This window comes from Chanodichthys erythropterus, chromosome 9 (genome assembly GCF_024489055.1).
Source record: "Chanodichthys erythropterus isolate Z2021 chromosome 9, ASM2448905v1, whole genome shotgun sequence".
NCBI lineage: Eukaryota > Metazoa > Chordata > Actinopteri > Cypriniformes > Xenocyprididae > Chanodichthys > Chanodichthys erythropterus.
In genome coordinates, this window is record NC_090229.1 from 28,552,344 (window position 1) to 28,578,430 (window position 26,087).

General features: G+C 38.4%; 2 protein-coding genes across 8 annotated transcripts in view; both read left to right on the forward strand.

The window, feature by feature from the left end:
• Window positions 1-13,721, forward strand: part of LOC137027263 (novel protein similar to vertebrate membrane associated guanylate kinase, WW and PDZ domain containing 1 (MAGI1)) — a 111,998-nt gene extending 98,277 nt beyond the window's left edge. The window contains exons 17-18 of the mRNA XM_067395241.1: window positions 335-473; window positions 10,005-13,721. Coding sequence (XP_067251342.1) covers window positions 335-473; window positions 10,005-11,071 — 1,206 coding nt within the window. The 3' untranslated portion in view covers window positions 11,072-13,721. The remainder of the gene's footprint in view (window positions 1-334; window positions 474-10,004) is intronic.
• A 1,582-nt stretch (window positions 13,722-15,303) lies between these two features.
• Window positions 15,304-26,087, forward strand: part of iqsec2b (IQ motif and Sec7 domain ArfGEF 2b) — a 104,705-nt gene continuing 93,921 nt past the window's right edge. For 4 of the 7 annotated variants that reach the window (XM_067395232.1, XM_067395237.1, XM_067395238.1 and 1 more), the window contains exons 1-2: window positions 15,304-15,687; window positions 15,966-17,056. In XM_067395232.1, the coding sequence (XP_067251333.1) occupies window positions 16,617-17,056 (440 nt within the window). In that variant the 5' untranslated portion in view covers window positions 15,304-15,687; window positions 15,966-16,616. Of the gene's footprint in view, window positions 15,688-15,732; window positions 17,057-26,087 lie in introns of those variants that run through there. The other 3 variants (XM_067395233.1, XM_067395235.1, XM_067395234.1) reach the window with 3 other exon arrangements.

Sequence of the window (26,087 nt, forward strand, 5' to 3'; positions counted from 1 at the left end):
TGGCAAAGCTGAATTTTCAGCATCATTACTCCAGTCTTTAGTGTCACATGACCCTTCAGAAATCATTCAAATATGCTTATTTGATGTTCAAGAAACATTTTGTATTATTATCAATGTTGAAAATAGTTTACTGTCAGTCTGATTGCTTTGAAGCATGCCTTAGCAAACAACACAAATTAAAAAATATTGTCATAATAGTTTCCTAATTGAATTAAATTCCACTTATGTCCTATAATCTAAGGCATAAAGTGCTTTTATGAATGTTGATGTTTATTCACTTTGTTAAAAAAATCACAATTGTGGCCCATTTCTGTTGTGATTGTGTATGCTGTAGGTGAGTGATCAGCTGGTGGAGATCAATGGAGACAGTACAACAGGAATGACTCACAGTCAGGCTGTGGAGCAGATCCGGACAGGAGGAAGCAGGATACACCTCGTGTTCAAAAGAGGAAATGGATACGTCCCTGACTACGGTAAGACAACAGGTCAGAAGTCAGCTGAACATCACCCTAATGTTATCATACATCATATAAAACATGATGGTCATATTCATATTGCTATTAGGATCATGGAGTCACCAGATATTAAATAACATAATATGATTATGTACAAAGCAATAAGCCATGAGAGGCTGCATGTAACAGTGGTTTAACTGTGGGAAAGGGCCATTGTTAACATTAAATAAAACCACTATTGCAAAGCATTTTTTGGCTTCTTTATTGCTTTTTTATTAAACAGCTAAAGCAAAATTATAAAATAGACCAATGTTCAATAAATAATTAAATATTACTATATATATTACTTATAATAATTCACAATAAAAATTATTTTGTAGATGTAGACCTATGTGTAGAATTCAATAGGACTTTTCACACTGTGTTTAAAGGATTAGTCCACTTTTAAATAAACTTTTCCTGATAATTTACTCACCCCCATGTCATCCAAGATGTCCATATCTTTCTTTCTTCAGTCGAAAAGAAATTAAAGTTTTTGATGAAAGCATTCCAGGATTTTTTTTCCATATAGTGGACTTCAATGGGCACCAAACAGTTGAAGGTCAAAATTAGTTTCACTGCAGCTTCAAATTGTTCTACATGATCCCAGACGAGAAATAATGGTCTTATCTAGAGAAACAATCACAAATTTTATAAAAAAAAAAAAAAAAAAAACATTAAAATTTTATACAATTTAACCAGAAATGCTCATCTTAGCTCTCTTCTTCTTCTCTATTAGAATTCCGGCAGTGTAGACACTGCTAAGTGTATTACTGCCCTCCACAGGTCAAAGTTTGAACAAATTTTTATATGCAATATGCTAGTTCAATTGTATATAACAATTAGTTCAAACTTTGACCTGTGGAGGGCAGTAATACACTTAGCAGTGTAATTTTTTTTAGATGAGTAATGAGTAATGAGTATGAGATAAAATGAGATAAAATGAGTAATGGTTTCTCTAGATAAGACCATTATTTCTCATCTGGGATCGTGTAGAACACTTTAAAGCTGCAGTGAAACAAATTTTGACCTTTAACTGTTTGGTGCCCATTGAAGTCCACTATATGGAAAAAAAATCCTGGAATGTTTTCATCAAAAACTTTCATTTCTTTTCGACTGAAGAAAAAAAGACATGGACATCTTGGATGACATGGGGGTGAGTAAATTACCAGGAAAAGTATATTTAAAAGTGGACTAATCCTTTAACCCTAGGTTATTATCGATCTAAACCCTGTTTAACCCCGGGTAAAGGAACATTTCACACTTTTTTTAGTGGTGTGCCAAACTTGTACAGTGTGAGAAACAATGCTGTGTTAGGATGTTACAGCCAGTTGTGGGGGTCATATTCTCATGAAACACTGCATGTTGCATATAAACAGGGAAGCAGACAAAATGGAAGGGACATATGTTATATTGTGAACGAAAATTCAACAATTGGATTGAAGAAGAGAATGTTTCATTTTTACTGTTATAGTCTGAAAAGTCCATTCAGGACAAACTTAATAGCAGTCTACAATATATAATATGAAGATACCCAATGCTACAGCAAAATGCTATGCAAATAATAAAGTTAACCCTGGATTTAGGAATGTACAGTGTGAAACATCAATTTATGAATACCTAGGATTAATTGTTAACCCTGGGTATATTATGAGCAGTGTGAAACGTGAAACAAGATAATCCAGGATTACATTTACCCGGGGTTAAGAATGACCCAGGGTTAACTATTTCAAAAGTTAAAAGCTCTAATGAATGGTGTGGTCAAAAGTAGATATGTCACTGTTACTGTTATACAGAGGCTATATTTGTCAATAGTCTTTACACAACAGTCTTTGTCTTCTTATGAAAATATATTTCTCTATAAGCTTACTAACTGTTCTCTGCTCTCTTTGGACTTTTCCCTTTTTCTATTCTCCTTGGTTTCATATTTTTATAATTAATTACTGTCCTCTTTCATTATTTGTGTCTTTTAACACATTATTTAAACTCATTTCTACTAATTTGCTTTTAATTTTGGGTCATCTCATTTGATTTGGCCTTCATTCTTATTTTTATCTCATTGCTTTCTTTTGATTTTTATCTTTGATCTTTCATTGTTTTTATTTCCTATGATTTTTTTTTCTCTTTTTTTTCATTTCACTCTCCTTCTAACTTCCATGAGGGAAACTTTTCTACCTCCCCACCTCCTTTAACTCCTTGTTTTCATTCTTCCGGCTTTCCCTCTCTCTTTTCCTCCTCCTTTAGTGGAGCTCTCCAGTCTCTCTCTCTGTATGACCAACTCCAAGCTGGGCGAACCATGTTTCTATGTGATTGGAAGGACAGAAAATACGCGGTTGGTAGCTGTTCCTGTTAGTTCTCCATTTTACTGTTTCTCTACATCTCTCTCATATTTCTCTGTCGTCTAATTGTCTTTGACCGTGTTTCCCGGTCTCCCTGTCACATGTTGATAATACACCAAGAGTCACTGTGTTGTCAACCTGTTTGTGATGCAGTATGACAGAAGAGGTAATGGTTTAAAAACAGCTGTAATGTTTGTTGGTAATTCCAGATGAAGCTAATTAACTTATTATTTTAAAGGCTGTCAGTATGCTTAAAAAATTTGAAATTGATTACATTATATTTTTCATATAATATGGCTGTCAGTCATTTAAATTTTAATAATCAAATTATGATATGCTTATTGACCAACAAAATGAACGTAATTAAGTATTAATTAATTAATTAATAATTAATAATGTAATGTTTCTACATTACATTATTTTTACAGACAAAGCATGCAAAACATGCATAGCATTCAGAGGGTATTTCAAGCTTCAGAAAATTTCTCATTACAGAATTTATGGCTCAGGGGGCATGATTAAATGTGTTAATTTCATTATTGCATTTTTTTCTTTCAAAATGTTGTCCATTCATTCCCAGAGCATTCAGCTACTTCTTTAATGAGAGAAAATAAAATATGTTACAGAGATGTTTGACTCTGCAGAAGCCCTTAACTGGCCCTCTCATTACCATTTCAACCATTGATGGTGTTGCGCTTTTATTTCAAACCTTTTTATTTGGAATACTAATTCAGTTCTGCCACACAAAGACTGCAAATGGCTTCACTATTGTTTAAATCAGCCAATTTGGAACAGTCATTAAAAAATTAGTCAGCTCGTAATTATATTAGCCAATTATATTAGACATTTTGGTTATGAAATTGTGCTGCTAAGATTCTCACTATTCCAACAAGTGTTGAGAAAGTGAACTTAACTGCAGCAAACCATATGAATATCAAGGACACTAAAAATATTTAAAAACATTAACATCACTCTTAAAAATAAAGGTTCTTTATTGGAATTGATAATTGCATGTAGGGTTGTCAGAAGACTTCACCGAGCGCTTACACAGATACACAAGAGAGTGTTTGACAGTAGGCGTCTATTAGCGGATTCGTCTATCAGTGGAAAAAAAAAAACGACCCTATAGGCAGTTTTTCAAGCACCTTATTACGACCTATATTTACGTTTTAAAGTCATGCGTCCTCTAGCTGGCGTAAAAATAATGACAGTGTCGTGATACGTCTGTCGTATGACTGTCTTTACCAATCAAAATGCGTGTTCATTTAAATGCAATGGGTCTCATTCATGAAACACAAGCAGAACGAATTTTTGTGTAAATCGCGTGTAAAGTGGTTCTGGCGTAAATTTTCGGATTCATTAAAATGTTCGTATTTTCCAAATGTTAGTTGGTACGAAAGAAATCTACACCTGCTCCCAGCCACGCGTAAATAGTGCGTTTAACATCCGAACGTTTTGCTCATTAATAAGGCTGCATTTTAATTCACCTTAATAAGGTACATATTTACACAGCATTTTGAAAAAATATTATATATAGTAATTACATACGTTTTTTCTTTTTTACTTTTATTGTGAGAGCCAGTAATAGCATCTGCAAATGGAGCACTTTTATCAAATAATGGATAGATTTCAATATGGTTGGGCAAACTAATGGCCCCTTATTTGTTATGGAAATTGTTTCCTATAAAATGTCCAAAATCCTTCGTTTGGGGTCATAATATGATGCCCATATATAGTTGTCAGTCAGATTTAATGGGCGGGATTTATGGTAATTGAGAATGAGCGTGCACGCGCGTCCCATTTATGACTGATTGGAATTCATTAACACAACCACATTTCACTATCACTTCTGACGTTTACGAAGTATTTGTGAATCAGGAGAAGAGTTTTCGAAAAAGTCTCTTTACGCGCAAATCACTCGCATGTTTACTCGTATATTTACGAATGTTTCATGAATGAGACCCACTGTGTGGACTTTTTACACCATTTCTCTTATTTCCATTTAGCAAAACTAGTTTTTTTTTATTAACAACTACAGCCACCCCACCCCTAAACCTACCCTTAGTGATTTATAGTGCATATCCACTTTATGAGCACATGCATTCCCTGGGATCAAACCCACGATTGCACGATCGCATGATCACATGATTGCATATTGTTATTGCAATGCTCTGCCAATTGAGCTACGCGAAACCCGAATTATGACGCAGATAAAGTGGAACAATGCATTAAAATGAAAGTGTCCTGTTGTCAATAGGGGCGCCACTTTAGTAAATGCTCCTATGGGTCGTATTTCAGGGAAGTGACAAACGACCTACTGTATATGGTCGTATTGGTTGGAGAACATGTTGCAGTGGATATATTATGGATCCGCTGATAGACGCCTACTTTCAAATGTTATCGTGTGTATTTGTAGAAGTGATCGGCAGTGTTGGGTATGTTACTTTAAAAAAGTAATTAGTTATAGTTACTAGTTACTTCTCACAAATAGTAACGGAGTTAGTAACTGAGTTACATCATTAGAAAAGTAACTAATTACCAGGGAAAGTAATTATTGCGTTACTTAAAAAAAAATTAAATATGTCAAATAATTTGAATGCCCCCAATATTAAATATAAGTCCAAGAATAAATTATTCTTGATCCGACTCGTGACTCATGATCCGCTCTTGCTTATGAAATTTCTCTGTACTGTACAATATGTGTTGGTAGCCATTAAAGAAAATGTAGTTTCATATTTATGTTTAAATAGTCCTGTGTTATGTTTTAAATTAATTTACTTGATTATGAAAAGTGAACAGCATGAGTAAGATGCATCATAAGATGCGAAATATATCGGGAGGCATGGAGTGGATCAGACATGAGTTTGACCACTTTATGAAGTTTTGTTTCGAAGAAAGCCTTTCTTTAAAGTGAATTTCGTTTTGTAAAAATTGTATCTTAATTTTAATCAGTGTTTCATCAACCAATTGCCTGGATTTAATAAATAAGAAGCAAATATAGCAGACAATATAATTATGGCAGGCACGGGCGCGATCACTGGCGCGCAACTTATAGGCTAAATGAACCGAAACTCAGCGGCTGTTTGCCTCAAATACATGAGAAATATATCTATAGAAAGCTTGAAATATCTAAAAACGAAAAGAAATAGGCTACTCTGATTATGTAGCCTAATCCGAATGAAATGTGCATTTTCTCTCTAAGCGCGTCCATGAGGAGATGATGAGAGTCAGTAATGTCAACTTCATCTTCGCAGCCGACACTGATTCAGAAAACATTACGTTATTAATAAACAATTAAAATGTCTCCTTGCTGTTTTTGTCACATTCATAATCATGAATTTTGCCGGTTCTTTGTGGCAAACTTTATGCGTGCGCTATAGCCTATATTAGGATCATTATTATAGTTTATTCTCAACTAATGGTTTATGGTTTATAGTCAACTAATGGCTTAAATGAATTACGTTTCTGGAGGTGCTTCGACAGATTGGAGTTGCTGTTTATCGCAGTAGATAGGACATTCAAACCAGAAAGATGCTTACATTTGACTAAAAGGTTTTTGTCTTTATGCTCAACTAAAGTGAAATAATGAGCATATTTCTACTTTGAGAAACGCGTCTTGTTCTCGCCATGACTGCCGCACATACGGGAATAAACGGAAACACGCCCACAGTGTGTTAAGGATGTTGGTGTAGAGAGACGAGGCAGATACGGATTTCCACAAAGTATAAAGACTTTAATATAAACAAGGGCAGGAACACCAAACATACACTAAACACTACAGAGAACGGACAAGGAGTGCAGGGAGTGAGTGCATTATAAAGGGAGTGCAGATGATAGAGTCCAGGTGCAGGTGATCTGTGATGATGAGGAGCAGACGAGGGAAGTGAGTGCAGGTGTGGAAACAGGAGGATCATGGGATATGGAGTCCAGGAAGACAAGGGATCTGTGACAGTACCTCCCCCTCCCGGTAGGCGCGTCCTCGCGCCGTAAATAGAATAACCGGGAGGGGGGGCGGGCGCCCTGGAGACCTCATGCAGGTGCCGGGGGATGAGTGGACTGGAGTGGAGGTCTCCAGGGCGGATCCATGAGCCATGGCGGGTCAGGAGCCTTGGCAGGCCACGGCGGGTCAGGAGCCTTGGCAGGCCACGGCGGGTCAGGAGCCTTGGCAGGCCACGGCGGGTCAGGAGCCTTGGCAGGCCATGTCAGAGGCCCACCCACATGTGTGGCGCCCACATGTCCCCCACCCACGGGTACTTGCCCCCCCCCCAAAAAATACTTGGAGAGGTTTAGGATCATATTGAGGAGTCCAAGGAATAAAGTCAATGTGTGGGTGGAGGAGCATGGAGCTGGTTTGGCGGCGGATACTGGAGCTGGTATGGCGGCGGAGACTGGAGCTGGTTTGGCGGCGGAGACTGGAGAACTTTGCTCGGCGGCGGAGACTGGAGAACTTTGCTCGGCGGCGGAGACTGGAGAACTTTGCTCGGCGGCGGAGACTGGAGAACTTGGCTCGGTGGCGGAGACTGGAGAACTTGGCTCGGCGGCGGAGACTGGAGAACTTGGCTCGGCGGCGGAGACTGGAGAACTTGGCTCGGCGGCGGCGGCTGGAGCGGCAGGCTCGTAGGCGGCGGCTGGAGCGGCAGGCTCGTAGGCGGCGGCTGGAGCGGCAGGCTCGTAGGCGGCGGCTGGAGCGGCAGGCTCGTAGGCGGCGGCTGGAGCGGCAGGCTCGTAGGCGGCGGCTGGAGCGGCAGGCTCGTAGGCGGCGGCTGGAGCGGCAGGCTCGTAGGCGGCGGCTGGAGCGGCAGGCTCGTAGGCGGCGGCTGGAGCGGCAGGCTCGTAGGCGGCGGCTGGAGCGGCAGGCTCGTAGGCGGCGGCTGGAGCGGCAGGCTCGTAGGCGGCGGCTGGAGCGGCAGGCTCGTAGGCGGCGGCTGGAGCGGCAGGCTCGTAGGCGGCGGCTGGAGCTGAGGGCTCGTAGGCGGCGGCTGGAGCTGAGGGCTCGTAGGCGGCGGCTGGAGCTGAGGGCTCGTAGGCGGCGGCTGGAGCTGAGGGCTCGTAGGCGGCGGCTGGAGCTGAGGGCTCGTTCATTCCCTCAAATACAATTAAGATCCCCACAGGCACTGGAGCTGGCTCTGTGGGGACTGGAGCGGACTCTGGAGATCTTGGAGCGGGCTCTGGAGAGACCGGAGCGGGCCCCGGAGAGACCGGAGCGGGTTCTGGAGAGACCGGGGCGGCTTGCTTCCTCCTCCTCCGCTTACGGGACCCAGTGGAGGAGTGTGGGTTCCGTGTGGTCCAGGAAGTCAGCTCACTGGAGGGATATGTGGAGGAAGAAGGAGTCTGACCAACTGGCCTGGCCACCTCTGTTTCTGGAGGGACTGGACGGGATTGACACTTATCCTGAACCTCATCGACAAAGAAATTAGATCCGTTTAAATATAAAATTAGATTAATGGTTTCGCTCAAGGAAAAGGAATTTTCAGGTTCATCCAAACGGATAGTGTCATCGTCCAGTGCATCCAGAAACAGGGCGTTCAAAAGTGCATCTGACCAGTTAGTCAGGAAAGCAAGCTCTACAAACTCCTCCACATACCTCTCCAGTGAACGGCCAACCTGGAAGAGCCCGATGAGCCGGTCGGCCGCAGATGTAATTGCGAGAGGCTGAGAAGGAGTTGGAGCCTCGGGGATGAGGAAAATTCCCATCTTATCCTTTGTGGATATCCAGCGGTAAAGGTCCGTTCTTCTGTTAAGGATGTTGGTGTAGAGAGACGAGGCAGATACGGATTTCCACAAAGTATAAAGACTTTAATATAAACAAGGGCAGGAACACCAAACATACACTAAACACTACAGAGAACGGACAAGGAGTGCAGGGAGTGAGTGCATTATAAAGGGAGTGCAGATGATAGAGTCCAGGTGCAGGTGATCTGTGATGATGAGGAGCAGACGAGGGAAGTGAGTGCAGGTGTGGAAACAGGAGGATCATGGGATATGGAGTCCAGGAAGACAAGGGATCTGTGACACAGTGCGTCTTCGTGTTTACAGTGATTGGCATCCACCAATCCTACAATGCGTCGCTGCTGTAAACAGTAGGCTGTAGACTACACTTCAATCAAAATGAATGAATTAAAAAAGTAACGCACAACGCACCATATGGTAACGGTAATGGGGTTAATTTATTTAAAAAGTAATGCGTTACAGTATTAGTTACTGTCAAAAGTAACTGCGTTACAGTAACACGTTACTAGTAACGCGTTTCTGCCCAACACTGGTGATCGGTGATGAGCATAGATGTCTGTTTACAACATGTTTTTGAAGCGTTGATCTTTGTAGCCAATCACAGACATATCTCTTAAGTGCATGAACACAATGGCCAATCAGAGGTGTTAAAGAATCCATTCAACAGTGCTCAAAATGCTAGGAAGAAATGCTGGTATCATCACATTTTTAAAATTTCAGTACCGACTTGGTACCAAAATCAGTGACAACCCTAATTCCATGAACCTTCAACATCCATGGAATCTTTCCACTGCACAAAACGTTCTTTATCATGGAAAAGGTTCTTTAGGTTTTTTTTTTAAGTTGTTCATTGTTTACTGCAAGGTTCTTTAGGGAAACGCATTTTGGAATCAGTATTTTTAAGAATGATGTTAACTTTGTCAGCCCTAATTATTTTGATTTTATTGAAATTGTACACATTATTTGGGTTTTGTTGTATTTTATTATTGTAGAATTATGTCATAATTTATTGCATATAATTAAGTGGTTCATTATTAGCATATCAAACAGACTCTTTTGCATTTCAAAGCTTCTTAGCTTTTAGTTTTAATGAGTCACCCAGAGCTTTAAATATGAAGCACATGGCATTCAGAATGACCTCAAAGTCCTTACTGAAGAGGGTGACAAAAGACCCGAGTGAAACACTTGAAGTACTCTGGAACATTGGATGTGATTGGTTTTCATAACTGTCTAAACCGTAATTGACTTTCCATTTTACTTGAACAAGAGTTACTGAAATATTTTCCCACACAAATCTTGCATTCTAAAATCTGAAGCACTGAACTTTTTGCAACAATGTTTGTTCCAATAATGTAATAATGTTACATAATCAAGTGAGTAAATGATTGACTTTTCCTCTTTTCTCTCCACCATTTTCCATCTCCTGCGCTTTCACTCTCAGACCGTGATCACGTCACAGCCGTCTCCTCCTCACCCCAGGCCCTGCAGTCGGGTTTGGCTTCAGTAGGCCGTCGCCGTGCTCAACAGGATGCCACATCCAGCGTTCAAAAACCAGGGAAGACCAACAGAGGGCGGAGAGTGCAAAGGGAGAGCGGAAGTGACGGAGGAGACCGCGAGAGCCCTGACAGTCTCGAGGGCAGCAGTCAGGGCAGGGGGCGAAGGTCGAGAGACAAAAGGTCACAGAGCTTGCCTAGAAACACACTAAGAGGGCATAGTGAAGAAAACTTGGAGAGAAGTGTTGAAAGAAATGGGAGAAAGAAGGAAAAAGGTAACAGGGAAGACAGGTCAGGACGGAGCAAGAGCGAGGAGAGGGTGAGACGGGTGGAGAGAACGAGTAAAGGAGATGAGAGCAAGAACACAAAAACCATCAATAACCAGAGACTTCCTGAGCCTAAACTGCAGTGGGAGGAAGATGAGGAGGAGGACGAGTGGGAGAGAGAGACAGAACAAGAGTGGACGAGAGAGAGAGAAAGGCTGAAAGACAAAGAATGGGAGAGGGAGGAGAGGAAATTAGAGAACGACAGGGAATGGGAAATAGAAAATGAGAGTATGACGAATAAAGAAACGCTTGAGTGGGAGCTGAACAAAAAAACTGAAGGAGAGATTCCAGATGAATTGAATGGAGAGCAAGAAACGAGTTTCCATAAGCGCCTGCGTTCCATGGGCGTCCGTGTGCTACCTTCAGACATTCAGCCCCGCACACTTCGACCCTTATCTGGCCTCTCATCGGACGCTGAGTTCAATCAGACCCCGTTTGCTTTCCTCACATCTGAGCCATCCGACTATGCAGAGTCCGAGTCGGGAGCCAGTGTCTCTGAGTGTAGCATTTCTGCAGCGAGTATTTCTGGTCTCTCTGCGTATCTGAATGAAAGGCATAACCCAAAAACCACACAAAGGGCCCCGGGGCCTCTACTTCCAGGCCCCTGGCTAAAACCCAGCTCACAAAGAATAATTAGAGAGGCTGATAGGATACGAATGGTAGGGAAAGGTAGAGGAACAGAAACATGATTTATAATCTCTTGTACTGTTGCTCATACTTAGGTTTAAAGTCGCGACGAAACGGAAGTGAAACAGATGTTTTTTTCCCGTATTGTGATGTACATCTGAGTGAAGTGGATTATCAAAAAGAAAAAAATGAAGGCCGGAGACTTGGTTCTGTGTAACCATTGTTGATTGGATGGAGTCAGATCTGAATGCAAGTTTGCAGTCCATTAAAAGAAAGCAGTGAGGTTTAAGTGGTCTAAATGATTGGGGAAATCCATACGTCAGCAGAGAGAAGTCTGTCGTTTTACTGGAAGATCGAGTTATGACATTTTAAATAAAAATTATGAGGTCTAAAACTTTTTTTTATATATATATTAATTAAACATGCACGGATGAATTTTTCACTATAAATTTAGTAAAACTGTTATGTTCTTCTTTCGATATGCCCACTAAGCAGTTTACAGACATTTAAATTTATTCTTTTTTTTTTTTAATATTTAGTGCCAGCAATATTCATAGTACACAATGGTAAGTTGCCAAGTTTAAAGAATAAGTAGTTTAGTGCACAACCATCCAGAACATAGAAACACATTAAACAGCTTTTTGATGATGGTGAGTTTTGCTATGCCACAATTTTTGAACACTCCCACTCCTTTTTGCTCTCTCAAGCCTATCTCTCTTCTTCTCTTCCACTTTGTCCTCCACAAAGAAGGTCTGCTGTGATCAACACAACGTCTTTTACTTTTCTGCCAGACTGTTTGTACATTATGTTGACTTTGTAAACAGCAAAATGATCATGCTTAGGGCCAAATATCCTCATTATCCTTCACCGTAGCTCGAGTCTAATTCTTACCTTTAGCACAGCTGTTTTTCTCTTCAGTACCACTGTGTGAACTCTTTTTAATCTTTAACAATACTCCATATAAACCATGGAAAGATGGTATGATTACATTTCTACAGAGCAAATATTGAATGATGATTACACACTACCTTTCAAAAGTTTGGGGTCAGTAGTTTTTTTTTTGTTTTTTTTTGACATAAATCTTTTTGAAATAAATGCTGATCTTTTCAACTTTCTATTAATCAAAGAATGTGGAAAAAAAATTATCACTCTTTTCACAAAAGTATTAAACTCTTCAACATTGATAATAATAAGCAATGTTTGTTAAGCAGCAAATCAGCATATTAGAATCACAGGAATAAGTGACATTTTAAAATATATTAAAATAGAAAACAGTTATTTTAAATTGCAGTAATATCTCACAAATTGTCTGTTTTTACTGTATTTTTGATCAAATAAATGCTTCCTTATCGGGCACAAGAGACTTATTGCAAAAACATTAAAAAAATCTTAGATCCCAAACTTTTGAACAACGCAAGATTTCATGTTCGAAACATTAACTTCAAAACAATTTGTGTTTTTTTCCCCTTCAAATAATCATTAAGTTCTCTGCTAAACTGCATTTTAAGGATGATTGTATAATTTAGCATTATTGTGAATGGTGTGTAAACTTAAACTATTAAGAGGCCATATTTGTCACACTCCAAGAGTTCCTCCTGAAACCGTTATAATAATTACATTTATGTTTTGTTATTCATGCATTTATACATAAATTATTATTATTATATTCATCTTGTGCCCTCTGGGTCTCTGACATCTCAGGAAGCAGATATAAACTGTAATATTTTTTTTATTATTATTAAGCCCCATATACACCCTCAAAATGGCCTTATTAAAGACTCTTCTGCTGACCTTGGTCTCTGTGACCTCAGAAATCTCTATTAAGTAAGAATCGAATGTCATGATTCATATTTTTAAAGGTTTTCTTTTATGCCATTTACAAGAAAAATAATATATCGATTATATATTGACGCATTTCCTGCAGCTATTAAAGTATGATTAACACAACAAAGATCCCTAAACTTCTGTAAAGAGAAAATACAGTTTATATGAATATCATATAAAGTATCTGTATTTATTCAAAGTATAAAGAGTCATTGATAGAAAGAACAAAGAAAAGCTTTATGAAGAGGTCCTCTTTGTGCTCTTGGCAACCCAAAAAGGACTATTATGCTGAACATTTGTACTGAAAATTTAAGTTGGATGCAATATTATGTGGCATTGTGCCAAGCCTGCAAAACCTCTTTAATGCACCAGTTTCTTTCTCTTTATCTTTATTGGTGAAAGCTTGCTAGTAAAAGTGAGAGAGAGGTTGACTGTATTATGCTCTTGTTAACTGTAGATATACTGATGATATTTTAGCATTTAACCTAAGAACTGTGCCTACTACTATCAGTTGTTTTCCTTCATTTATTTTTTGCTGATCATCAAGTTTCTAATCTGTCACCAAACCCAAATATCACCCAATATTGTTCATTCTGTGTGTGTCTCTCTAGCAGAACTTGTACGCACATTTAAACTATGCATAAGATGTTGCCATTTTCGATCATTGGTACAGCAGTGTATTCTGTGCAGCCCAGCAGGTCTGGGATCAAGGTGAAGTCAGTCTGATGTTGGTGGTCCATGCATCTTTAAACATATCGTAATATTCAGAGTATGAGCCAATGCCACATAAGCTTTCACTAACGAGTCCTACGCCACTATATTTATTACATGTTGAATCCGAAGGGTCCATTTTAGAGTCTCACATTGTCTTTATGTCCATACTAATGTCTATGGCCATATGTACCGATTGTAAATATATAAATATAAATATATTATTATAATTATATATACATATAATATTATGTTTCTATTATGATTATATTGTTATAATCTATTGTAACCCAAATGCAGGTAACAAATGATATATATAAGAGTTATAATAAACATTAATGTATCTACCTGAGATCAGTTGTGGAGTGCTTTTTCTTGTTTGTTTTATTTGTGTGTGTGTGTGTGTGTGTGTGTGTGTGTGTGTGTGTGTGTGTGTGTGTGTGTGTGTGTGTGTGTGTGTGTGTGTGTGTGTGTGTGTGTGTGTGTGTGTTCCATGTGGATGCAATTTCTACCCTGAGCAGTAGATGACAGCAAAGTGTATTGAAAAGCACTTCATAACAAGAGTATAAAAATAACTATATGGCAATAATTTGACTAGTAGGCTATTTGAGACAACAACCAAAAATGTAATAATTGTGTATTATTTATTCATTTATCAGATATTATTAGATACTTTTTGTTAATGTTTTTGAAATTGAAAGAAAAAGTTAACACTTATTTTACAGTGTCCTTGTTATGTTACATGTGCTTAATGTAGTAACAACAGTAAATTATGCATAATTACATGCAAATAACCCTAAACCAAGTCCTATTCCTAACCATGTAGTAAATGTATGTTATTTAATATTGCTCAGTACTTAAATGTATAATTACAAGGACACCTTAAAAAATAAAGGCCTGGTTTCACAGACTAAGCCAGGATCAGGCCTTATAGTTCAGTTAGCACATTTAAGTTGCTTTTATAAATGTTCACTAGAAAAAGAAAAAAAAACATTACTGGTGTGTTTTATGGAGACAAAACAGCAGCACTGACATATTTTAAGGTATATCAGTACAAGTTGCTTTCAGTTAAAACAGCTCAAACATGCATTTCTAGGGACTAGGATTAAACTTTGTAGGTGAAACCGGGGGAATGTGTTTTCCATTCTGTACAAATGTGTAATATTAATACAGTTCTTTTCAGACTGTTCATTATTAGATTCTATGTGGTCAATAAATAAGTGCAATTAACTAACATTTAGTGGCATCACTTTCTAAACTGAAGCCAGCAAAAACTCAAAATATTCATGATTATTCCAGCTGGAAAATACAGTTTAAGATGGTAGCTTTGTTTTAGAACAAGATTTAGCTGGTCTAAACTTGTAACCAGGTCATACCATCTTCTGGTGAAACTGGTTTTGGAACATTGTGGCTGGTCAACCAGCTGAAAGACTATTGACCAGCAAAAAAAAAATCTACCAGTTTGAACTGGATTTTCCAGCAAAGAAAAGGTTTTGTTCTATTAAACATAACGTAAAATCTCTTCAAATTCTCGTTTTGACAGTAACAATGATATTGTAGTTAGATATACTGTTACTATGGTAATTTTGTAAGGCTATTCAAATGATTACATTACATATGTAGGCCTAATATGTTTGTATGATTCGAGCTTCATTTGTTGAATCTCTCTCTCTCTCTATCTCTCTCTCTCTCTCTCTGGAATACTGAAAAGATCTTGCGTGGGTTGACTGTGTGACGAGCGCAGGAAAGACTAGTTTAACGCATCTCTGCCTTCCAGTTGCTATTGGATCTGTCAGGTGAGAAACGCGCTCACGAACCTGAGCATCCGCGAGATCATCTTCAAAACCATCAGCGCACGTCAAGTGACCAAGCGTCGGTTACTTCTGGAAATACAGAAGAACGCGGAACTTTAGCGCAGGTGGTCCACCTCTTAGATTTACGTCTTTGAAAAGTCTGTTGTATGAGAGAAAACACAAATGCCTTAAGTCTTAAACGACGTTGTTTTTGAAACTCGACGGACGTCGAGGTTAAAATAAACTAACAAGACGGGAAGATTTTACAAAGAAAGCGGAGCGCTCAGAGATGCACTGAAATCTTCCCACGAAAATGGGTTGAAGAAAAGAAAACGCCGATAAAGAGAGGTGTAAGTAGGATTTTTTTAAAAACACATGGAGCCATATATGTACATTTTATTTTAAAATACATTGACACTATATTTGAAGAAGAAGAAGAGGACCGCGCGCTCAGCGCGTGCAAGTGTTTCATTGACTTTTTAATGTATTGATCGCAAATTCCTCTTCTGCTGCTTTGTATAAAAGCAGTTTACTGTCTTGAGATGTTGGACTTCACATTTATGATTCAGTTATAGAATTTCACTAGTCTGTTAATGAAGAAAGCATTTTCTTCACTTTATTTTTACAGTATGTTTTCTATCTCAAGCTGTACAGATCTTAGTGGATTTCAGGGATTAAATTTGTATCTTTTTGCTGCTGTTCCCTATTTTCCACCGTGCTACCTCAGCATGTGGGAGTTGTGTGTAGCACAGCAAATCTCAAGATGACTGGATTTTGTAATGACTGGGTTTGTGGAAGCAGTAGAAATGATCTACAGATGTCATTTCTTTTGACTGTAATATAGGCATTTATTTACATCACTTATGCTCATCACATGGACTCAAATGGATTTTTTTGTCTGGAAAATCTATAAGCCAATGCTCAGAACTATCCATGCCATACTTTTTCTTTATACTTCATCTTTGTTTACTAACTTATTGAAGTACAATCACAGCTGAGAGGATGCAAATTATTGAACTCATTTGCTGAGAGCTGTGATTACAGCCCATACTTTTTTTTTACAATTGAAGGATTCATGGATGAACATTAAGACGCAGTCGATGCAAATAACATTGGTGCTGCAAATGTCCTTTACTGGTGTTTTTCAGTTGCTGAGACTCAAGTTGCAACTTATAGGATAAAAGACAGTTCTATCAAGCTTCTACCTTCAGGCTCTTTTGTTTTATCTCCCCCCCACTGAACTTATCAGGTGGGGGGGGGAAGGGGTAAGGCCTAAACTATGGAGTCCAACCCAGACAGCCCAAGTCGGGCTGTGGAGTACCTTCTGGAACTCAATAACATCATCGAGAACCAGGCCAAACTTCTAGAAACGCAACGTAAACGAATTGAGGAGCTCGAAACACAGCTAGACCGGGTCAACCAGGAGAACCAAGACCTGCGCCAAGACCGGAACCCAGGAACCGAGAACTCGTCGCAGAACCACAACTACAACCAGAGCACTAAGCCCAGCCAGCCATCATCGCTACCAAACCACAATGCCGGAGGTGTCATTCAGAACAGCAGCAGTAATATACCCTCATCCACGGTGCCTGGTCCAGCTCGACGGACCCACACGAGGCTGACCCGGGGCCTGTCATGTGGGTCAGCCCCTGTTGAGAAAGGCCGACTGGAGCGCAATGACAGCTCTGGGACCAACAACACCTCGACTCTACGGAAGCAGTAAGTGCCTTATTCCCTTAAGATATGAGGGTTGATCTGGGTTATTGAATGTTTGGGCCTTTGTGTTGCCCCATGGTATCTGTCCCATTTTTGTGGTATGAGAGATTCATTCATTGTTGATATGAATTACAAAGACTGGTCAACAAAAGTGTGTGTGCTAGAGATGAAGTCTAAGACTCACAATTAAGTCACAAATAAATTGGGTTGAGACTCTTAAGACACAGGAGCGATAACTTATTAGTGTCTACACCAGTGGACAATAGCGTTTCATTTATTCTAAGCGACGTCTGCTGTCATTTTGTCATCTGCTGCATTTAAAGCTCAAGATTTTAAAGCAGGATGGATCCTGATTGGCTGCCAATGTTTTCATCAGTTGGAAAAAAATAGTTCTGAAATTGATTTCAAAGATATTGTTTCACTGTGTGGACAGTTAGAATGATTTTTAGAGCTATATCTTTTTGTTATCATTATATATATTGTCCTTGGTGTAAAAAGGCCTTTAGACTTAAACAATTACTTTAAACTTCACTTGGACTCTAATGCATCATATGCTGGGGGGTGTGGCTTAGTGTGAGCAAAAAGCAAATCCTGGTTACCACAGTAACCCATTTATTTACTCTGGGGGGAAAAAAAAGATTTTTTTATTAACTGAAAGAAAAATATGCTAAAAAAATGATAATTATCAATTAATAATATTAACAATAAAAATAATTTGCATTGTTATTATTATTATTATTAACAACAACAACAACTGTATAACAACAACAACAACAATAATAGCCTAATTATTATTATTATTATTAAATATTTTTTGTTTGTTTTTGATTCATGTGAATATACTTTATATACTTTCTTTTGAACTAGTGTGACCTAACGGTTGAGAAAAATAAATAAATAAATAAATAAATAAATAATAAAAATATATATATATATTAATAAAATGTATATATTTATATAAATATAGATAAATATATTATATATAAATATATATTAATAAAATATAATATATTTATTAATATATATTAATAAAAAAAAATATATATATATATATATATAGGACTATGAAACGATTTATGAACTTATCCTGAAACTGAATAATATTTAGGTTAAACTTGATCTTGAAAGTCTTGAGATTCAATGGCAGAGACATGAACATGTTGAGAACAGTTTCTTCCATTTTTGTTTATTTCTGGATTTATATGAATGCAGTCCAAATAGGGCAAAGTAAAACACTTTATACAGCAGTGTGAAGGGATATGCTCTGTGTATGCTATGTGTATATGACAAAAGCACAATCCATGTTAACTTTGAAGTTGAAACATTTTTGGGATTCTCTGGAACTGAAATGAAACCCCTACTTCTCTCTTGGTCATTTTGTTTGCTTATTTTCCTCAGGCTTTATGCTTCCTTGTTTTTCCATTTCTAAATAAGCAAACACATGGAGTTTGTTGTTGGGTGGGGAAAGGTTAAGTATTCTGCAGATGTTTTTTTCTGCATCCTTGGGTGATCCGGGCGTCAACAAAAGCAGCAGCTACAGAGCGTTAGACTCAGCGTGTGTCTTCCTCTATGCCTCATTGAGCTCAACCCTCTACCCGGCTCATATAATTATGTTTGCTCGCTCATCGCCAGCAGCTGCACAACCCCTGTATTCTGTACTCGAGTATCTTGAGAGCTCTTAGATCTGTTCATCTTCTGCCTCGTTCATTCTCGCTTGTCTGAAATTATTGACTAGAACAATCCATCACCCTCCTTTCACAATGTTGAATCATCATGTTCAGAACAAGCCAAAATAAAACTAAAATAAACCAGGCTGATTAAGGGAACACAGGTTTTGAGTTTCTCAGAAGTGTTCAGTGTGAAGTTCAAGCTCAGATTTGGTCCACTGCCGCCTCTAATTGGAAGCATTTCTACTGGGTTGCAGATGACCTTGTATGTTTAAAAAAAAAAAGTGTTGTCCACCAATAATTTCTCAATAAACTCAATGTATACATCTACATCTTTGAAATATGCATGTCATTAGATGAAATACTCTGACAGGATGAAGAAAAATGTCTGACAGTCCAACTTATTTTATTGAAATTTTGAACAGTTTGTGTCAGTCAAATGGTTAAAGTCCCCCTGTAGTCAATCATATGAACCCTTAAAAACGACACATTTAAACGTTTTTTCCTGTAAAAAAAAAAAAAAAAAAAAAGTATTCATGCCTTGAAATAGCTTGAATGTAACTCCACACTGTTGCCTCATTTGGTATATGCAGATCTATGAATATGCTAATTAGCCCCGCCTCCACTCACTCGCATGAGCTCAGAGATCCACTTGGTCAACTTAGTGAGGTAAATGCTTCTCAATGGTATCGTTTTTTTTTGTTTTTTTAATGTCCTACACATAACTGTTATTAATATGATTAGCTTTTTGCTTGAAACAGCTAAAAATGTGATTGTAATGTTACACAAACCATGTGCCCGTTCTCCATCTCAGTCTGCCTTCTAAAAATCAGTATCCTTAGACAGTGGGGAAAGTTCACCATAACATCATAATATATACATCATACACCTGCTATATTGCTAACTCTATCCAATTTTTCATATCAACAGAAAAATATACCTGGATAGCCTGGCTTCTCTTTTCTTGAGACTCCCTTGCTCATAGTTAATGATATTCTAAAACCCCGCTGGCACATTGACGTGATTGGTTATAAGGTAGTTTGTGATGTCACAAACACAATTGATTTCAAACTTTTTTTTTTTGAAGCGGTCTTTAGATCACTGCAGTTTTAAAGAGAAAATACTTAGCAATCATGTTGATTTATGAATTTGCACATGGTTTGTCTTAAAGCATATTAAAAACTCAACACAGACATATAAACAATATTAAAAACTTGATATTCACCACAGGGGGTCTTTAAAAAAATGATAAAATTGATGTTCATCATTAATGTTTTTGATTAAAGGTACAATATGTAATAATTCTGTCCGCTAGAGGTCGCTAGAGGCCTATTCAAAACAAAGGTGTAGCTTGAGCGGAATCTTGGGACATGTGGTCTCCATCTCAACGGACGGTGCAAAAAAATAGGGATAGGACTCGGGAGCAAATCATGTTCATGGATGTGATTATTAATCTTACTGTAGTATGAAGCAGAGCAGGACCGAGTGTTGTGGGAGCTGAACGAGGCCGCTGGAGCGATTGCGCAACACACGCCTCGAGCAGTGGAACTTTTATTATGACACAGTCGCCGGCGCCGCTTCCGCTTTTCTGGTCATGAATATGAGGTAACGCAGTGCTGTATATCATACTAGATACATTTGAGAGTGTTGAAAATGACATTATAACATTACTCTGTGCGTTCGCTCGGCAGTAAGATAGATCGATTTAAGATTATCATATTAAATGCTGGATGGCTTGTGTTGATAAATGGCATACAATTCATTTTAAAACGTATTGTATGATGGAGAAAATTCTGTATTACTGTTACTAAAAATAAAGCTGCATCTGATTATGCTCTGTTAGCAACTTGACAAAATAGTGTTTTTCTCTGAGGCATGGTAAAGCATGGTACTTGAAAAAAAAAAAGGACATTTGATTTAAACAATAAGACAAAACATGTTGAGCTATATAACAACACTTAGTTTTCTGTCTATGACATATCAAAACAGATGTTCCCTTGTCTATTAAAACGTGTAATAAATTAAAGCGTCTTTGGTGTTTCCATGGTTTCTACAAAATAAAACCAGAAACCGAGGCAGACCGAGGGTAACGCGGGTATGAGGCGACTCCTCAAACGTCCCAGAGCCTTGGTTAAAATTGCAATTTTCTCACGATTTACAAATAGCTGGAAACATTTGGGATATTGTAAGTACTCAAGTGAACAAAATATATAACACTGGACGATTGGTTTTTGGATATTTTACTGCAAAAATATTACATATTGCACCTTTAAGTTTTGTAGATTACATCAAATGTTATGTTGCTTTTGTCTCCACCATGTAAACCCATTGAATAATTTCAAAAGAAAAAATTGTTTGCAAATCAGACAATACTATAAGTGTAAATTTGTACGGGCTATAATAAATGCAATTAGCACTTTTTATTAGCACTATATTTGGGTGATTTCTAAACTACACGTTCCACCCTTTTCACATGTTAGTTATTTATTCTTACTTTTTGAAAACCAAGGATTTGTTAGCAGTCTGCAGCTGGAGGATTGGTTGGTAGCAGGCAAATGGTATTCATTGACTGACTGACTCTCTGTCTCTCTCTCTCTCTCTCTCTCTCTCTCTCTCTGTGTCCTCCTCCTCCTCTTTGCCTCCCTCCCATGGGGCTGTTAGTCATTAGTAAGGAACACATATTAGTTATTTATGTGGGTGTAAGACTGTGCTGATTGGCTGGGCAGTTTGTTCCAGTACTACAGAGATCATAGCAGAGGCAGCAAATGAAACGTTTCCTTTTTTGTCTAAGTTTATTTGAGATCCTCTAATTAGCTTCACTATTATTTTAATTTGCATGTGCTCTAGCGTTTAGCACAATGACCTAAGATTTATGACCTCACGGCCACTTTCAAATGTGTTATAACGGCTGTGCTGACTAAAGCTTTCCATAAATTTTGCTACTGCACAGTATTGTAAAATAAGATACAGATAAATGGTTAATGTGGCATTTTCATCAAGATTTCAACAGGTTATCAACATGTTTAGAGAGTGCCACAAGAGCAATTTAGGGTTGATAGGAAGCACTGTTATTTTGGTATTATTTATATACTATTATAGTATCAAATTATAGCTTTTATTTATTTATTTATTTATTTATTTATTTATTTATTTTAATTTTAATTTTAGTTAAGTGTTAGTAATTTTGTTTATTTTGTTATTATTTTAATTTTATGGTTAAGTTTTCATCTTATATTTATATTTTATACTTTATATCAGCTTTATTTAAATTACCGTAAATATTTTTTGATAGTTTCAGCTTTAGTAAAAACTCTTGATTAAAGTGCTCCTATTATGCTTTTTTGAATATTAGCTTTCATGTAGTATAGCTGTTTGTGAATGTAAAATGACTGCAGAGTTTTAAAGATCAGAGTGTTTGACAAATACAGTTATTGTCTCCTAAAAAAAAAAAAAATGATTCTGAAGTTCTGAAATGAGTCATCAGCAACTGCAGTCTCATTTCCTGTTACATACCTATGGAACAATGTAACAAATTTGCATAATGCCAGCCTATATGCTCTTCATTGGCTTCCCACGAACAATGTTTTCTTTGGCCCGCCCTCAGGCCTGGAAGAGTTTGATTTGTGTTGTTGACATGTTGAGAAGATGCTGTTTTCAGCATTGCGAATCCACTTTGCCTGCACTTCAAATGAATAAGGACTCACACTAGAACCGATACAGAAACACAGACACCATCGTTACTGTGTATCAAGGCAACGAGGAAACCTCCGGAGCTGATATTCAGATATGGTAATGGACGTTTCATTTCTGACACGCTCTGTAATCTGTAAGACCAATCACAACAGACTGAGCCGCGTGACCAATCAGAGCAGAGTAGGCTCACGATAAGGAGGGATTTAGAGAGACTGAATCTTCGAACAAACCATTTTCAGACTCTTTGAGAAATGAGGTGATGTCTAATGCATATTATGAGAAAATGACCCTGGATTACCTATTGTATGAGACCTTCAAAACAAATTAGGAATACTTAAAATAGCATAATTGGGCACTTTAAAAAGAAAGAAAGAAAGAAAGAAAGAAAGAAAGAAAGAAAGAAAGAAAGAAAGAAAGAAAGAAAGAAAGAAAGAAAGAAAGAAAGAAAGAAAGAAAGAGGAGAAAGAAATGCCATCATTTACTCATGTTAATGTTGGAAGATAAAAGGAGAAGGCTTGAAGAAATGTATTGGTCATTCTTTTCCATACAGCTATAATGAACTGGGGCATTTAAGCTTCACAAAGGATGCAAAAGATTAAAATATCATGGAATGATCAATAATAAAGTGGTCCATTTGACTCTAAAATAAGCTTTTTGTGACAAACAGACTGACATTTAGGTAATTTATTCACACAGTCATCTTCTCCAGTGTCCTGTTAACCCCTGCAACCTTTTCCTGAAATATGGTGAACAAGTCATATCAAGGTTAAATTTGACACTTTTTGTGACACTTTTTTATGCTTTTTGTTTGTTTCTTTGTTTTTTGAGCTTGACAGCCTCAGCTTTTGTTCACTTTCATTATATTGAAAAGAAAGTGTTTTTTTCTTATCCAGAAGAAAGCCATACAGGTTTGAAGGGTGAGTAATGACAGAATATTCGGTCCCTTTAATGCATTCAACCTCTACTTGAGTTTATCGAGTTATTTTTAAGAGCACTTTTTTGCCATTAAGGAGTCTTCTTCTTTTTTTTTTTTGCCAAAGCATGAAGCATGTTATTCTGGACATCACTCTGCTTTCTGAATCTTGTCTCATCCCCTTTTCACACTCATCTCTCACAATCCCAGCATCCTCTTTTCACTGCTTCAGGTCAGAGGTCATTCTTTATTCATATCCACTCTCCGCTTTTCCCCCTTCCGTGCTCTTTACTCCCCGTCTCTCTTTCTTTGACTCAGTCTATCCATTTATGAGTTTTATCCCCCTTTGCTTTTTTTAAACTCTCTCTCCTCATGTTTTTTAGGTGTCCCTCTCTCTTTTCATGTGTGCCGCCCTCTCCACCCTCTCTGTGGCCAACAGATGGAGAATCAGTGTGTGTGTTCCACCGCTTCTCTTTTAGAGTCGAACATGCTGAGAGAAGGTCTTTCTCTCTCTCTCTCTCTCTCTCTCTCTCTGGTCTCTCTTTCCTCCTACATTTCCTCCATTTTAGCTCATCTCCATATAGTCTTAGAGTAAATCCTACTGGATCATATCTCCATCTTTTCGTTGTCATCTCCCTCTATTTCTGTCTGTTGATTATAAGGCATTAGGTCAGGGTTATCCAGCAGGTGTGAATTATTGACCCATGTTGTGCTTTTAGAGTGCTTCTGATGGCTCAGACTGTGTGCCAGCGGTCTGAACTCTGCTGTTTATGCCCTTTGGAATAGCCTTGAGCATTTGCAGTTTAACAACATGTAAATAAATTTAACCCTGTTTATTTAATAAATATCCCTGCTCTTATTGTAGATGATTCATCATTTTATTATTATTATTATTTTTTTTTCATAATTATTTATCAGCTGTCTCAAACTTTCAACCAATGGTATTTCTTCTGACATAAGTATGGTGAGAAAGGGAAAAGTTATGTGAGCTTGCATTGCTTGGAAGTGGACACAATTCTTAACTAGTCTATAAATTCATTGCGTTTTAAGGCCCATTGAAGTGCCTTGGAACAGCAACAGTATTCAGTGTTTTGACGCAATTTCAACTGAAACAGGAAGACAGGGCAGGACATATCAAACAGCTCCTCACGTTTTTTAAATAGCCATTTTGTTTATATCACAGCTCGTTGAGCTTGGTAAAACCTCAGTTTCCTTCTAATCTCTAATGCTGTGTTCACACCAGACGCGACTTGCGCGAATAAATCGCGCTATTCGCGCGTAGTTGGACGCTTGAACATTTTGAGTTTACTCGCTTCATTCGCGCGTGAATTCGCGTCATGAGAGGGGCTCTCCCGCTCCTTTATGTGTCCCAGACTCTCCCGCTCCTTTATGTGTCCCAGACTCTCCCACTGCTTTCTGCACACTTCCTCTGAATAAACACAATTGTCAGTGGGGAAATAATTGTAAATTACAGCGAATAAGCTCAATTGGTCGTCTTTAGTTGGCTTGTAGTCTTAATATGTATTTATATATATATGTATATATATAGCTCAAATTGAGTAAAGACCGTTTTTTACAACTTATCAGATAGTCTGACCTCCTCACTCACTTTCTTTCAAACACGATCCTTTTTATTTCTGTTTCTATAAATGTATGAAGATGTACAGCGACGATGATTTTGTCCTCCATTGTTGTTTCGAATTTCTGCCTCAGCTCGCTACGTCACGTCACTACTAGAGCAAGCTCCTGATTGGTTAATGGTGCGTTCACACCGGACGCGAATGAAGCGGTAAGCGCGAGTGATTTGCATGTTAAGTCAATGCAAAGACGCGAATTGACATCCTGCGGCGCGATTCGCGCGAATGACGCGGCGCGAATTGAGCGATTCGCGCGAATGACGCGATTCGCGCGAATCGCGCAAGTTGAAAAATCTGAACTTTGGTGAATTTCCGCGCCGCGTTAACCAATCGGGAGCTTGCTCTAGTAGTGACGTGACGTAGCGAGCTGAGGCAGAAATTCGAAACAACAATGGAGGACAAAATCATCGTCGCTGTACATCTTCATACATTTATAGAAACAGAAATAAAAAGGATCGTGTTTGAAAGAAAGTGAGTGAGGAGGTCGGACAATCTGATAAGTTGTAAAAAACGGTTTTTACTCAATTTGAGCTATATATATACATATATATAAATTCATATTAAGACTACAAGCCAACTAAAGACGACCAATTGAGCTTATTCACTGTAATTTACAATTATTTCCCCACTGACAAGTTGTGTTTATTCAGAGGAAGTGTGCAGAAAGCAGTGGGAGAGTCTGGGACACATAAAGGAGCGGGAGAGCCCCTCTCATGACGCGAATTCGCGTCTGTTGTGAAGGGATTTTCACGCGCGAATGAAGCGAATGTCACGCGCGAATGAAGCGAGTAAACTCAAAATGTTCAAGCGTCCAACTACGCGCGAATAGCGCGATTTATTCGCGCAAGTCGCGTCTGGTGTGAACACAGCATAACGCGGCGCGGAAATTCGGCAAAGTTCAGATTTTTCAACTTGCGCGATTCGCGCGAATCGCGTCATTCGCGCCGCGTCATTCGCGCCGCTTCATTCGCGCGAATCGCGCCGCAGGATGTCAATTCGCGTCTTTGCATTGACTTAACATGTAAATCACTCGCGCTTACCGCTTCATTCGCGTCCGGTGTGAACGCACCATAACTGTTTCTCCTCATAACCTCCTCCATATCATTTTAAAATATAGCATTCTG